Below are 15,808 nucleotides of genomic sequence, written 5' to 3'. Positions count from 1 at the left end.
TTTAAGGGTCATCTAATACCTAAGTGGTTTGGGCATCGGATTATTTTCTTTTACGTAAACGCCTTGGTCGCTTTGCCGAAAACCAGTGTTGGACCCATTCATAAGTGTATTTTACGTAAAAATTTATGGGCCCACCTGCGGTTCCAAAGTTTGGGGCGTTTTCCAGTTTTTTATTAATATCTTACGATAGAATGTCAAGAGTTCGAGCAGAAAATCTACTAGTAGAAAACCCTCGTCCAAAATACCGGGAGAGGTTTCAAAAGGCGCGCTCTGGCCTCAAGACGGCGAATCCGAAAGTGAAAATTAAAAACTTTCTGATAAATGGTGTTTTCAAAAATCCGTTCCGAAAAGGTTGGGATCTATAGTATTTTTTCGCAGTACACTTTTCTGCATTGGCGGCCGCGATTATAAATCGTTAAATTGGTTGGGTCGAACACCGGTTTTGAGATCAGAACTATATCCGCACAAAACACTTCCTCAGAATTGTTTTTTTGGGTAGAAAAAAATCCTCGAAGTTATTACAACACATAAAAGCTTTGAATTTCTTTCGCAAATATCTCTTTCGGTTTCCGCTCTCGAGTTCGGGGTCATGGATCCAAAGCGCGTCTTTAGACACCTCTCCCGATACTGTTGAGAAGTTTTAGCAGTTGAGCTAAAGTAAATAATTACCCGGACTTACACAAGCGCTTTTGTGGCGTTGCTCCGCTTTGACAGTTACACGAAGTGATCATATAGGAAATAAGGAATAAATATTCCCTATTGAAATTTAGAAATAAAATCATTTTATTATCTCACAATGAAAAAGGTTAATGACGAACTGAACAATGAAAACTTGTTGAACAATAAAAATTAAATGTTCATTGCTTTTGTTCTGAAAACATGAACTGCACCGCCACAATAGCAGAAAGGATGATAGAATAAGAGACGTCAGTTCAATTTTCATTTGTAATGTGCCTGATTGGCGGGTATTAGCAAATTGCCTGCTACACATTTGTAACAAGTTTATATTAATATATATTGTGATTGCTGGAAAGAGGATGAATTGTTTAATTAATACGATCCTATAAACAATCAAAAATACCTCATGAAAATGTGTAGAAGCACTTTAAAATTACCTTCAAATAGGACATTACAAATAAATTTAGCAAGAAGTATGAAAGGACGTCTCTTATTATATCTATCCTCTCTGACAATAGTTTAACTCCTAATCACTTTCATCGCTTTCAATACGGAAAAGCGTTTTTGCAAATCTTTTACGAATGCAAATCTTTATTTACTTTTTTTAAGGCTCCCATACTGAGCTTAAGAAATACAAAAATTGGGTGTCACTTTTTTGCTCATTAAACACAGCAGAATATTTTCTGCCAAATAAAAGCCTTGCAATCAGCTGTTCATCCCACACGTGTTGACATATTTTGTTAGCTCCACAAATTTCGGTGAAATTAAAATTGTTATATTATTACCTGTCTAGTGTTTAAATCGCAATAAAAACATAAGCTACACAAGTAAAGTTAATTTATAACAGTTATTCACCAATAAAATTAGTATTTGTTAGAAATGCGTGTACGACATAATAATACACCACCACATCCAAACGAAATTGAGGATGATGAAGCCGAGGAAATACTATTCGATAACGATATACCTCCTGATGCGGATGACGAACTCGAAATGGAAGAAATCACTATGGAAGAGTTAGAGGCACGTTATGGCTATCTTTCCGACGACGAAGATGAGAGGTCAGATAATCCTAATAATGACACCGTTTTCTTTCCACCCGAACGTGATGATGCTAAGCTTACCTTTATGAAACATAAATGGGCTGTTTTTGGAGGCTCATTACATCCCAGTCGTCCCCTTGCCGCCACCGGTGGTCAAGATGATCGCGCTTATGTTTGGAGTATAAACACATGCGAATTAGTATATGAAATAACAGAGCATAAAGACACTGTTACGGATGTGCATTTCAGTTATGATGGAACATATTTAGCGACGGGTGATATGGCCGGCGAGTTGTTTGTACACAAATTACAAGAAAATGAGTCTGGTGGCGCAGCAATAACATTACGCAAAATATGGGAGTATTCAATGGGCGATTTGACATGGATGCAATGGCATCGTGCTGCTAATGTTTTGCTAGCTGGTAGTGAAAATGGTGAAGCTTATGTATGGCGCATACCATCGGGGGATTGTAAAATATTACCCGGTGGGGGTGTACGTTGTGGTGTTGGCGAATTAACTGGTGATGGCAAAAAGCTGTTTGTTGGTTATAGTAATGGTGGTGTGAAGCTTTGGGATTTGAAGAGTTGTACGGTTGTAATGGATGTAGACGCACAGCATCCTTTGGCACATCAGTCGCTTGTCCTGTCGGTGGCGTGTGATAAAGAGTCACCGCTGTATGCTGCTGGAGGGCTAGATGGTAAATTTGCCTACAATTTAGATTACAATAAACATGTACATATGTACATATTTTGAAACCTTTTTTTTAGGTAAAATTGTATTCTACACCAATAACGGCCCAGTAGGCAGTGTAGAAGCTGAGGGTTCAGTTGAATGTATAGCATTTCCGCCATCAAATGAACTTAAAATCGTAGCCAGTGGCACCTTGCATGGACAAATAGCTGTTTGGGACTACACGAAGTATGGACTACGAGCATTATGTGATTATACCTTTGAGGAAGGGTTTAAAGGTGGCATAACAAGGTATGTTCAACACAACATTTGTGGTCTTAATCTTTGCTTACGTTTTCATAACTAATAGAAGAATTTATGAATTAATCTTTAGACGCCATCTATGATTAACCATTTAATGGGAGTTTAAGTTCAAAAAAAAGGTTGGCTCTATTGTTAAGTCGCTTCAGTATTTTAATCCCGTCGCCGGAGTAGATCGCTGATCAGACAATTCCCCTATTATGAGTGTCGATGTTGTTGCTGTTGTTGTTGTAGCGATAACGACACTCACCGAAGGCCTTGGGGAGTGATCGATTTTGATGGTCCATTGCCGTATACAGATCCGGTACGTTCCGGTATCAAACCTGACCATCTCGGGAACGTTTTGGTATGACTACATGCGTCGATGTTGTTGTTGTAGCGATAGCGACACTCCCCGAAGGCCTTTGGGAATGTTATCGATTTTGATGGTCCTTTGCCGGATGCAGATCCGGTACGTTCCGGTATCAAGCCTGACCATCTCGGGAACGTTTTGGTATGACTACACGAGACCTTCTAGGTCACCCCCAGCGGGTAAGGGGGTAAGAATATACCCGCGGTAGGTATGCCTGTCGTAAGAGGCGACTAAATACCAGATTCAAGGGGTGTGTAGCGCAACCCTTCAGGTTGCCAGCGCAATATATAGCTTCTCCAAACCCAATTGTCAACCTCACCTATCCGCGGCGAATCCTGTTTCACTAACAAAATGGCCTGAAGGTTTAATGTGGCCACATAAATCGTTCCCGAGATGGTCGGGCTAGCACCTTAATGGTGCTGTGGTACCGGAGCGTACCGGATCTGTATCCGGCAAAGGACCATCACATCGATAACGCTCCCCAAAGCCTTCGGGGAGCAACCTTATCTCTACAACAACAACAACAACCTTCTAGGGTATACCGCCCTCCCACCCCCTAGATCCATGAGTAGTTCGGGGTCGCCAGAGCCTCGGCTGTTAATGAAACAGGATTCGCCACGGATAGGTGAGGTTGCCAATTGGGTTGGATAAGCTATATATTGCGCTGGCAACGCCTTGAAAGGGTTGCGCTACACAACCCCTTGAATCAATTTGGTATTTTAGTTGCCTTTTACGACAGGCATACCTACCGCGGGTATATTCTGACCCCTTAAACCGCTGGGGTAACGAGAGTCGATCGCAATAGATAGTCGGCCGCTGAACGATAATCGATTATCTTTATAATGGATAAAAATTATGTTATAATACGTCGAAATATTAAAATAATTTGTATAGCAACAAAATAAAAGGAAAAGATGAAATCGACAAATAGTCGATTCTATTCCGATCGACAGTTGCAATAGGGGTGAATGGCTATCACGATATTATAAATGATTATGCTTCTTCTATGTTCCCCCATAATGTAATGTCCATATTGGTGTGCTACTCATTAGTTAACGCCGAATGGTAAGGGTAATTATTCAAACGGGCAGCATTGGTTTTTAAGTTGACTTAAAATGTTTTTGCTTAATTATTAATAAATACTTTAACATGTCTTCTTAATTTCACAGGATCAAATGGCTTACGGATCACACCCTAATTGCAGCGACAATGGATGGTAGTGTAATTGGATTTGATGCTCGCTCTGGTGCGCGCAAATTTTCACTTGAAGGACATGTGGCAGAAGTCTACGAAATGTGCTACAATCCAAATGAAAATATATTGTTAACAGTATCTGAAGATCGCAGGGCGAAAATCTTCAATGTTCCACAATTGGGTGATTAGTTTTGTTAACAAATTTGTAGTTGGAAATAAAGATTTTTTTCTATAATATATACTATACAAGAATAGATGTTACTGTTTAGCTAAAAATAGAATATGACTGTATTTTGTAATAAAATATAATTTTAAATTATTTACATTAATGCTTTCCAAAAATATAGTAGCTATGAATAATAGCGGATATCAGTATAATTTTTTATAGAGTTTAGAAGTATTGACTCCGAATTCATAAAAAGAGTGGGTCCTACCGGAAGTATAAAAAGCATAAGACTGCAGACACATTTAAGAATGCAAATACGACAAAATCGTTTGTAGTGGCAGCGGTATAGTGGAATTCTGCCCTTATTTTTCAGCTAAAGGCACAATTTTAGCTAAAGTATGATATAAACTTGCGGCAGCTGGTAGTAAGGCGCCCTTCCATATCTAACCTACGAACATACGTTCACCTTGCAATAGGAAGTTCCTGTTTTCTACAAGTTGGACTCTTAACTTTTTTTTGCATAATAGGCAAGCAAGCTGAAATAATCTAGAAAGTTCGGCGTGGTCCGATGAAATTCATTGCGAACAATAGTTCGAAAAAGTTTACTGAAGATGACAAGGAGTAGCAGGAAATCGTTCCAAAATAATTAACATGTTTTAGCTGTTTTTATTTAAACTATTCTTTTTTATTTAATTTAGATATTTTTTCAGTTAATTGTTAATTTTTTTTATTTTATCTACTTAATATTGATTTCTTAACTTTTTTTTACTTTTTTGTTTCAGACTATTTTATTTGATTTTATTTTCATTTTTGTTTAATTTTATTTCATTTTCGTTTGTGTAGTTTTTTTTTTTTTCAATTTGCTTGTAAATTATATTTATGTATATAGATTTCTTATTTCTATGTGTTTTTTTTTTATTTTATTTATTATTTTTTTTAAATTTATTTTTTTAGTATTTTTATTTTTGTAGTTTATCCTCCTAGCTTTTTATTTCCAATTTTATCTTATTTTATTATGACTATATCTATTTTTTTAATTATGCATATTTTATTATTTAATTTTTTGTTTATTTTATTTTCTTATGGTACACCGTTTTATATTTTAATTTATTTTTTCATAATTCTTTTTTTTTATATTATTGTCTATCCTTTTCTCATATTCTCTTAATTTCATTGTTTTGAACTTTTTAACTTGTTTTTTTTTCTAATTTTTTCCCTCATTTTACTTAATAATTGTATTTAAGTTTTTATTTTTTCCCCCAATTTTTTTTTTTTTAAATCATTTTAATTTTTTTGTTTCATTACTAATATTAAATTGTTTATTTATTTAAATTAAAAAAAAAATTATTTTGTTTATTTTATTTTATTTACCTACATTCGTTATAGTTTTTCTCTATTTCAAATCGTTAAATTTTAATTAGTTTTATTCCGCAAAAATTAAATTTGCTTTTGTTTCTTATTTAATTTTATACTTTATATATTTTTTAATTTCATATTATTCAAATGTTTACTTTTTTATTACTACCTTTATATTAAGTCCCTTTCATGTTTGTCCCCTCATTTCCATACGAATTTTTGACCCACGGAAAGGTCTTTTTCGGTAACTTCCCGTTGAGCTAGACACTTGATACTTAGAACATAGTTCAGATCTGGGGGAAATTACCATGCAAGTGAAAAAACCCGCTAGGTGGCGCACGGATCGAGATATACAGAAAATTAATTTTTAAATGGAAATTTTGCGATCGACTTTTAACTAACTTCTCGGTGATCCAGAGACTTGAAACTTAGCACATAGTTTGCGAGTCGATGGCACTACATCTTGCGATCGATTTTTAAGTAACTTCCCGGTGAGCTAGAGACTTGAAACTTGGGCTGTGAGTCAGAACCCGGTGACAATGCAATATTTGGCGCGCTAAGTGAAACAACTACAAATCCTTGAAAAACGAGGGAAATCTTGCAATGGATTTTTGAGTAGCTTCCCGGTGAGCTGGGGATATGAAACTTGAGCCGTAAGTCTGAACGCGGTGACAATGCAATATTTTATGAAAAAAATTTCACTAGGTGGCGCATGGATTGAGATATTAAGAAAATCAGTTTTGATTTGGGAATCTTTCAATCCATTTTTAACTAACTTCCCGGTGACCTAGAGACTTGAAACTTGGGACACAGTTCGAGGTTTGGTGACAATACAATTTACAGAAAACTAAATTCCGATAGGTGGCGCGCTAAGTGAGATAACTACAAATTCTTGAAAAACGAGGGGAATCTTGCAATCGATTTTTGAGTAACTTCCCGGTGAGCTGGAGACTTACTTGAAACTAATTTTAAATTGGGAATCTTGCAATCGATTTTTAACTAACTTCCTGGATATCTAGAGACTTGAAACCTGAAATATAGTTTAAAACTCGGTGACAGTGCAATGTTTGATCAAAAAATGTGAGCTACGTAACGCACAAATCGAACTATTTAGAAGATTAGGCCATACCTTCATGGCTAGCCTCCTGAGTGTTGCAGGCATTGTAGAATTCCACCTCGTTGAAGGTCCAACTCAATGCACGTCCTTGTATACTTTTAGGCGTACGCGACTTTCACTACGATTCTTTTAGACTTTCAGGCGTATGCGAATTTCTTTTACGAACAGGCTTCGGCAATTGTGAGCATATCCACTAACGACAACAAATTACCACATTTGCCATGTATATCTTAATCAATGGCTCCACCAACTTTGAATCCATCCATATACGACGATAATTCAACACACTCCATCGAATATGATTACATCCCCCAACGACGAAAATTCACTGCGTCCATCGAAGGTGTTGTATCCACCAGATCTACCAATTGTAAGCACATTCACCAGCAATGAAAATTCACCACATCATCAATTGTATTGAACGTACTTCCTCAACAATTGTGATCATATTCACCAACAACGATTGTGTTGCACTAAGTATCCGGCTTCGCCAATTATGAGAATAATCGCCAACAAGAATCATTCACCACATTCATACTCTTTGTCCAACTCACCCGCTCCACCAATATCAAGAACATCGAACAGCTATAATAATTCACCGATTTATATGTAGCACACATACAGTCACCTAAGCCGAATATAGATATAGACGTAGTACGTCCGAGCAACGCCAAAGAACGGGTAGCTATTTTGAACAAATAAATAAAGATAAGAATTTTCACTTAGGAATTACTTAAATTACTAATCAAAGTTGCAACTGCCTTTTTGTAGGCAATACTAAAAAATTGAAAATAAAAAGAAGATAAAAAAATTTTAAGAACTACCTTTATATAAATGGACCAAAAAATAGAAGGGAATTTTTCTTTTAATAAAAACATAGTCTTGTTGAATTTTGACTAAAACACTTTAACAATAGCTCTTGTAAAAGAATTTTGGGATTTAAAACTATAAAGGTGGAGCGCAATCTTTCAATTTAAGGCAAACCATGTACTTGGGATTAGCTAATTGATTATTCAAAATTTAAACACGCGCTCTAACTTTATAATTTTAAATCCCAAACTTCTTTAACAAGAGCTATTGTTAATGTTTTTTAGTCAAAATTCAACAAGACTATGTTTTTATTAAAAGAAAAATTCCCTTCTATTTTTTGGTCCATTTATATAAAGGTAGTTCTTAAAATTTTTTTTTCATCTCTTTATTTTTGTTAAATTTGTATTTTTAATTAATTTTTTAATTTACCCCATTTTTATTATTATAAGCTTTTATTTACTTTCACTTGGCTGTTGTCTGTAATCAAATCTTGTAAGTTAAATTTGATACACTTCCCGGTGTTCGATTGAGCTGAAATTTTGCACACATGTATAACTCCGATGACAATGCAGTTATGCTTTGCGAGAATTCGATAAATTAATCGATAACAGCGTTGTCGGTAAAGATTTGTATTCACAAGGGAATAAAAGCCTAAGTCCTCAAGAATAAGGTAACTTCGCTTTGTTTGTGTATACACGAACGTAGAAGTTAGGCTGTTATCGCTAAATGTTGCATACTATTCTGCGCACTTGATTTTGTTTTATAGATTTTTGGCGATGGAATTTTAGCTAAGCGAAAGTTTCAATTTTGTTTTAAAACAGAGCAGAGATCTGGAATGTGTATTTGTATACTGAACGCGACATAGGCAAAGTCACAATAAAATATGATTTTAAGTTAGTTAACACTCGAATAGAAGAACTTGACTGTTCAAAGTTGACTTCGAAGAAACCTTGTAATGTTGATGCATTAAAAGAAATGGATAGGATGAGAAACGTTACAAATAACTAAGTAAAGATTACATAACTAATTTAAACAATATTTTACCCTACTAAAAATTTAAAAAAAATTCATATTTAAATTAAATTTAAGAAAAAAGCTTTTCTAAGAACAAGCTTCTATTACTTGTTAATAAAACGAAAGAAAAAGTAAAAAATAAAATTAAAGAAAAAAAAACTTTAATTACACTAGTCAATAAAAGAAATTACTTTGAAATCTAACTATTTAATTTCGATGTATTATGGCCCCCTAAGTACAAAAACACCCAAAATTTAAAATTCTATGAATACGATTTTTTTTTTCTTTTTCTAAAATCACGAATTTTCACAGAGGTCTTTCCATTTATTTTATTATATCTTGGAAATTACTTATCTAAATTCGTTGAGAGAAACACCAGTGGATTCACCGCAAAATTTTCTTCAAGTTTTGATAAGAACACTTTTTTATATGATCGACGGTTGTGGAGTTATTCACATAAAAATGTAAAAAAAAAATTTTTTTGTTTGCAAAATCGAACTTTTTTTTATTTTTCAAAAATTCATAAAAAATAGAAGGTTTTAAAAACTTGCCAATTTTATTTCACTGTCTTTAAACTGTAAACATTATAAATAATTAAAACCTTATTTCGTAAAAATACATGAATAAATGTTGGTTTTATTGACAATAAAGTGAAAATACCCAATTTAGGGAAAATTTTGCATATCAAGCCTATTCTAGTTTTTTACAAACAAATTATTTAGGTATGACATTTTGCGCAACTTTGTCTATTTAAAACTTACTACGAGCATCGCCAGAAATGAGAAAACTCCATAATGACACTCAAGAAATTTTTTCCTTCAATTTTTCTTAAGGCAAAACGCAGATCATAAGAAAAAATGCTTCATACTGTATGGAAAATTTAAGTTGCCAACGCAAGTTTTCGTAAGAAAGAAGTATGGTCATATATATTTGTTATCAAATAAATACAACTTTTTCCTTGAGGCATTTCTTGCGATGTTCTTAGAATGCTTAAATCATAAAAACAAAAAAATCAAATTATCACTCCGTCATAGAAACTTTTATACCTACCTACTGAACATCCCAGCTGCACAGGCCATTTCCCATAGCATATGAAGTTTTTTTGAAAACCCCTTTTTTCAAACCCTTTCGCAGATAGTGGTTAAAAAATTTACAGGTTTATTAGATGCCTGCCCTGTATGGTATATTGTCGTCGATTGTGACAAACTTAACGAAAAAAAAAAGATACATACTTTTGAAAATCAAAGTGACCTGCGACTATTTAAAGTAATTCATTTAGTTCATTCAATGTTATTTAACTAGCATTCCTGATCGCGAAAAGTCAAGTTGTCAACAACAGTAAAAAAACTATTAATTGGTTAGTGAATTAAAAAAAAAATTAATAATAACAGTAGAAAATTTGTCTGCAAAAATGACCCGAATATATTTTGTTATGTATGTGCTCTTTACACTACAGCAAAAGGGCGGAGAAATTTCACTATTTCACTACAAAATTCATATAAGGATTATTTTAAAATAGATGTTGAGAATTTGAGCCAATATTGGACGCCAAATTCAATTTGTGATAGCTGTATATATATTTTAAAGAAATGGAAATCCTACCCTCAGTAAGTAACTATTACATTTATTAATTAAAAATATTTATGATACTCATTTTTCACAGAGAAAACATGGAAATTGAAAAACCTATAATGTGGAGAGAAACATGTGATCATGATGCTAACTGTTACTTTTGTTTAAGTAAAAAAAAAAAAGGATTTGGAAAACATATGATTTGGTCTTATCCCACGATTTCAGCTGATGGTTTTACTCTTCCCGTGCTAGATTCAGATGGAGTTCCACGTCCTTAAAATCAACATGAAACGTATACTGAAGTTCCTCCATCGCCTATTTCTTCGTCTTCAAAAATCTCCAGCGTAGCAGATGGATTTTGCCCAAAGCCTCTGACACAGTCCTTGTTAAACGATCTTATAAGAGACCTAGAGCTTCCAAAAGATAAGTCAGAGCTACTTGCATCCCGTCTAAAAGAAAGACATTTATTAGAAAAACAGGTTACGATAACTACCTATCGTGAGCGACATAAGCCATGATATAACTGGACTTTTTGGAAAGCTTGTCCAAACATATGACGCAAGTGAATGGAGATTATTTATTGATAGTAACAAAGAAAGCCTTAAAGCAGTTGTATTACACAATGGCAATCAGAAGCCATCAATATCCATCACACACGCCGTAAATATGAAGGAGACTTATGAAACCATGTCCAAACTTTTAAAATATATTCATTATGAAAAACACGATTGGAAAATATGTTGAAACTTGAAAGTGGTAGCTTTACTAACTGGACTACAAGGTGGTTTCACAAAACATTGTTGTTTTCTTTGCCTTTGGGATAGCCGAGATCGAAGCGCACATTATGTAAGGAAGGACTGGCCAGCAAGAACCAATCACGAAGTAGGCACACACATTATAAAAAATGCTGCTCTAATAAAAAAGGAGAATGTGATTTTTCCGCCATTACACATCAAGCTTGGATTAGTCAAGAATTTTGTTAAGGCGCTAAACACAAATGAAAAAGCATTCGATTATATTCAAACAATATTTCCAAAATTATCCGCTTCAAAAATTTCTGAATGTGTTTTTGATGGTCCACAAATCCGAAAACTACTACAGAGCTCAACATTCGAGACGTTACTATCACCCGATGAAAAGGCAGCTTGGAACTCATTTAGGCTGATTGTTTAAAATTTTTTAGGAAATAATCGGGGTCCAAATTATAAGGAAATCATTTCTGATTTACTAACCAACTATTCGGAATATTATATGATTTTTGTATATTCATCATAATTGTAACCTCTAAATTACATATACATATAATTTTAGGTGCAAACATGTCTCTAAAAATGCATTTCTTACACTTCCATTTGGATTTTTTCCGTTCAAATCTTGGTGATGTCAGTGACGAGCATGGAGAACGATTTCACCAACAACTTAAGTCAATGGAGCAGCGTTATTAAGGATTCTGGAACGAAAATATGATGGGGGATTATAATTGGTTTCTTATACGGGAATCAAATTCAGAAAATTACAGTAGAGAAGCAAAAAGCAGAAACTATTTTTAAATATTTCAATTACTAAGTTTTGTAGAATTTCTTTAATAAAGGTATCTTAAATAGCTAAATAAACAAAAATATTAAAAATACGTATTTTCCCTTCATTCACTTAATTGTTAATAATATTACCGTTTATCCATGGATTTTCATGAAATAAAGCTTTGTCTGATTTGGAATGTTCACAGTTTTACGATCATCTAATAAAAGTTGTAAGTTTTTGTCTCTTTCGATTTTTTACGAATTAAAGAAGAAAAAATGGAAATTTTTAATACAAAAAATCGATTTTTTATAATGCGATGCAAATAACTCTTAAACCAATAAGTATTTAAAAAAATGGTATTTAAACAATTTTAAGGTAATTTTATTTGCTATTATATGCTGTTTTCTCCAACAAAATCGGACAACCGTTCCAGAGATATGATAAAATCAATGGGTCTCCCTTTTCAAAAAAGGCAAATTTTAGAAAACAAAAAAAACAAACAAATACGTATCCATAGAATTTTAAATTTCGACCATTTTTATAATTAGGGGAATATAGCAAATAAAAAAAAAAATAGTGTTGATCCAAGGTAATGCAAAAAGTTTAATTTTGTAGAGCAGTATTATTATTATTATTAAATTTTGATGGTATAATTAAGGACATTTAGGACCTCCTTTTCTTGCTATCACAATGTAACACGCTTTTATTACAACAATTAGGACTGTGATATAAACTGTAGGATTTAATAATTTAGGTGTAAAGTATTAATGTTAAAAATATATAATTACGTACAATATGGAATTTTTTTGTTGCAGACGGAGAAGCCTAATTATCGTTAAAAGTTACAATGAACTTATAAAGTGTTACATTTCTTTACAGTCAATTTACTTTTTACTTTTTAGTTAATTTTATTAACCAATAATTAAAGCTTATTTTTAAAAAAGTTTTTTTCTTTAATTTTATTTACAATTTATGTCACTGCAAAAATCGTCTGAAAGCTGCAAACTGCAAACTGCAGTCTTTCATGTAAACAAAACCTTCACGAGCATGGCAATGCGTTTTTCAAGCACGTGCTACACGAGGCGCCACATGGCCAAAACAAAGGATGACAAATGGAGGAAAACCTTCGAAACAAGTATTTATGCAAAAGCACAGCAAAGAGTAACTGAAACAAGTAAGGAAGTCTAAGTTCGGGTGAAACCGAACATTACATACCCAGCTGTACACTTGAAATACTGCTGTTGTTTGATTTGTGAGCTTAGTAGTGTTACAAGGCTGCGCAATAATACATATACATATGGTTCTATTCTGAACTAATTTTTCTTCGAGGTGTGGCTCCCGAAACATAGAAAATTGCTTAGTCATAAAATGGGCGGTGCCACGCCCATTTTTTTCTTTAATTTGAAGTTGTTCCTATTTATTGTTATAAATCCACTTGGGAAATGAAATACCATTGATATAAAGCTCTTTTGCAAAGATATAGCTTATTTTATTCGTCCACGACCATTTAAAAATCTTTTATATAAAAGTGGGCGTGCTCCTTAACTGATTTCGTTAATTGTTCTTTAAAGCATTCCTAATAATAAAGGCAACCTCGCTGGCGAATTTTGTTACGATAGGTTTAACGATTTTTGATTTATGACTAATAATTTTTGTAAAACTGATTTTATAACAAGTGGGCGGTGCCACGCTCATTTTAAAAAAATTGTTTAAAATTTGTATCAAGAGTCTCAATATTAGTCCACACGTCAAATTTCAACATTCTAGGTGTATTATTTACTAAATAATCAGGTTTTTTGTGTTTTCCAAAATGTTATATATATAATAAGTGGGAGGGGTTATCATCCGATATCGCTCATTTTCAATACCAATCTATTCTGGGTCCAGATAATCTCGTGTACCAAATTTGGTGAAGATATCTCGATATTTACTCAAGTTATCGTGTTAATGGACAGACGGACGGACGGACAGACAAATGGGCGGACGGACATGACTCAATCAAATTTTTTTCGTTACTGATGATTTTGATATATGGAAGTCTATATCTAACTCGATTCCTTTATACCTGTACAACCAACCATTATCCAATCAAAGTTATAATACCCTGTGTGCAAGTACAGCTGGGTATAAAAAACCACTGAATGAACATTGCGGAAATGCATTAAACGACAGCAAAACAATAATCGTTTATGGGTTTGTGCTGTACGCTATATAAACTTTGTTGACATATGAAAATGGATGTGTGCATGTATTAAAATCTTGTTGTTTATGGGGTGTCAAAGTAAAATATCAAAAAATTGTTAAAAACCCACACATCCTCAAATAGAAAATGGGAGCAATAACACTCTTGCATACTTAGTTTTGTTGTATCGTCACGCAGAGCAAAGAAAAGGGGTTGCGTTCTCACGAAGCTCATACGCACGAGCAGCCCAAAGCAGCACCACTCCACCCGACCCACTTGTTTATGCGTCTCGGCAGTCAATGGCATTTTGTGTTTTGGTTTTTCTGTTTTTGTTAATATCTGTTGAATGCACACTTTTGTTTTCATTGCTCAACAAATTACATTTGTTCAACTGAAAAATATAATTTTGTGCTATAATACGCGAACTCGTATTAGTTGAGTCAGGTGTATGTATGCGCGTGTAATGTTTTGTTGATTATTGTATTCTATATTTCGACATTTACTGTATATGCCCACTTATTTAATATATAAATTATTTGTTTGCCTCATTTACACTTGTTTTATGCCTCTCCATGTTCATAAACCGACATACATCATTAATATGTAGATAGTGCAGGGTGCGTAACTGCTACAACTTTTATGAAAAAAAAAACTTAAAACGTGGCATTATTAATAAAAAATTTTGTTTTACGTTTTTAGTTGAAAATTAATTTCTTACGTATGACGAAAGGTTTTAAGACCGAGGCAGATTCCTGCAGGAATGATAATGGCGATCTGGTAACTGACGTACAGAGTGTGCTTAAGTTATGGAGATAACACTTCTTCTCAATGCTAGTTAGCGTGGGAAAAGAAAAACCCGATCCCCTGATCGCTGATGATGGAAAAACACGCTTCGGCACCCTACTAGGACGAAGAGAGAATTACAATATCCCGACTAAAAAATTACAATGCAACAGAGAATGACGGACTACCTGCTAAGCTGTTCAAACACGGAGGCGAAGAGTTGGTAAAGAGCATACATTAACTCCGCGCATGCCTTGGGATTGGAATTTAAGTGTGCTCAGTTCAATTCACAAGAAAGGCGATCCCGCAAACCGCAGCAATTACTGCTTCATATCGCGTATAACGAAGAAGCTGCTTGTGTGCTGATAGGTCCGGCCTTGAAATCCGTGCGAAGTTAATAAGGCTTTGCCAAATGGCATTGAGCAACACCACCAGCTCCATAAGGATTCGGAAGGACCACTCCGAGACATTCGAAACCAAACGAGGCTTCAGACAAGTCGATTCCCTTTTGCGCGATTTCTTCACCATAATGCGGGAGAAGATAATTTTAAGCAAAAGTAAACCGTAATGGTACGATCTATTATAAGAGCGTACAATTACTGGCGTATGCTGATGATATTGATATTATTGGCCTTAATAAACATGCCGATTTGTTCTGCCTCTTCTGGATTAGATAAAGAGGCAATAAAAGTAGATTTTTGTGTTAAATGAAATCGGGGCATTCGCGCCTGGACGCCACGTCACTGTTGACGGATATAAATGCGAGACTGTGAAGGATTTCGTCTATTTGGGTACTACCATTTACAGCAAAAATAATGTCCGTTTAGAAATCAAACGGATAATAATATTTGCCAAAAAGTGCTGCTTTGGGCTGAGTAGACAATGGAAGAGTAAAGTGCTCTCTCGACAAACAAAAACTACGCACTAGAAGTCGCGAAACAAACCTGTGCTGATGTACGACTCGGAATCATGTACAATGTCGAGAGAAGATGAGCTGTATGCGCTTTACGCAGATATGAAGATAGTGAA

At 34.2% G+C, this 15,808-nt stretch overlaps 1 protein-coding gene across 2 annotated transcripts; it reads left to right on the top strand.

Annotated features, from left to right (window-relative positions):
* Window positions 1-1,384: 1,384 nt before the first annotated feature.
* On the top strand, window positions 1,385-4,636 carry LOC137254109 (angio-associated migratory cell protein). Of its 2 annotated transcripts, none has more exons than XM_067791847.1 (4): window positions 1,385-1,505; window positions 1,556-2,419; window positions 2,490-2,703; window positions 4,234-4,636. In XM_067791847.1, the coding sequence occupies exons 2-4, from the start codon at window positions 1,558-1,560 to the stop codon at window positions 4,445-4,447; spliced, it is 1,290 nt and encodes a 429-aa protein (XP_067647948.1). In that variant the 5' UTR covers window positions 1,385-1,505; window positions 1,556-1,557; the 3' UTR covers window positions 4,448-4,636. The 2 variants fall into 2 exon arrangements, with proteins under 2 accessions (XP_067647948.1, XP_067647947.1); XM_067791846.1 differs by having other exon boundaries at window positions 1,546-2,419.
* The last annotated feature ends 11,172 nt before the right edge of the window (window positions 4,637-15,808 follow it).

Source organism: Eurosta solidaginis, chromosome 5, assembly GCF_040869045.1.
Source record: "Eurosta solidaginis isolate ZX-2024a chromosome 5, ASM4086904v1, whole genome shotgun sequence".
NCBI lineage: Eukaryota > Metazoa > Arthropoda > Insecta > Diptera > Tephritidae > Eurosta > Eurosta solidaginis.
Note: the sequence above shows the minus strand (reverse complement) of the source record. Positions and strands in the feature narration are given on the sequence as shown.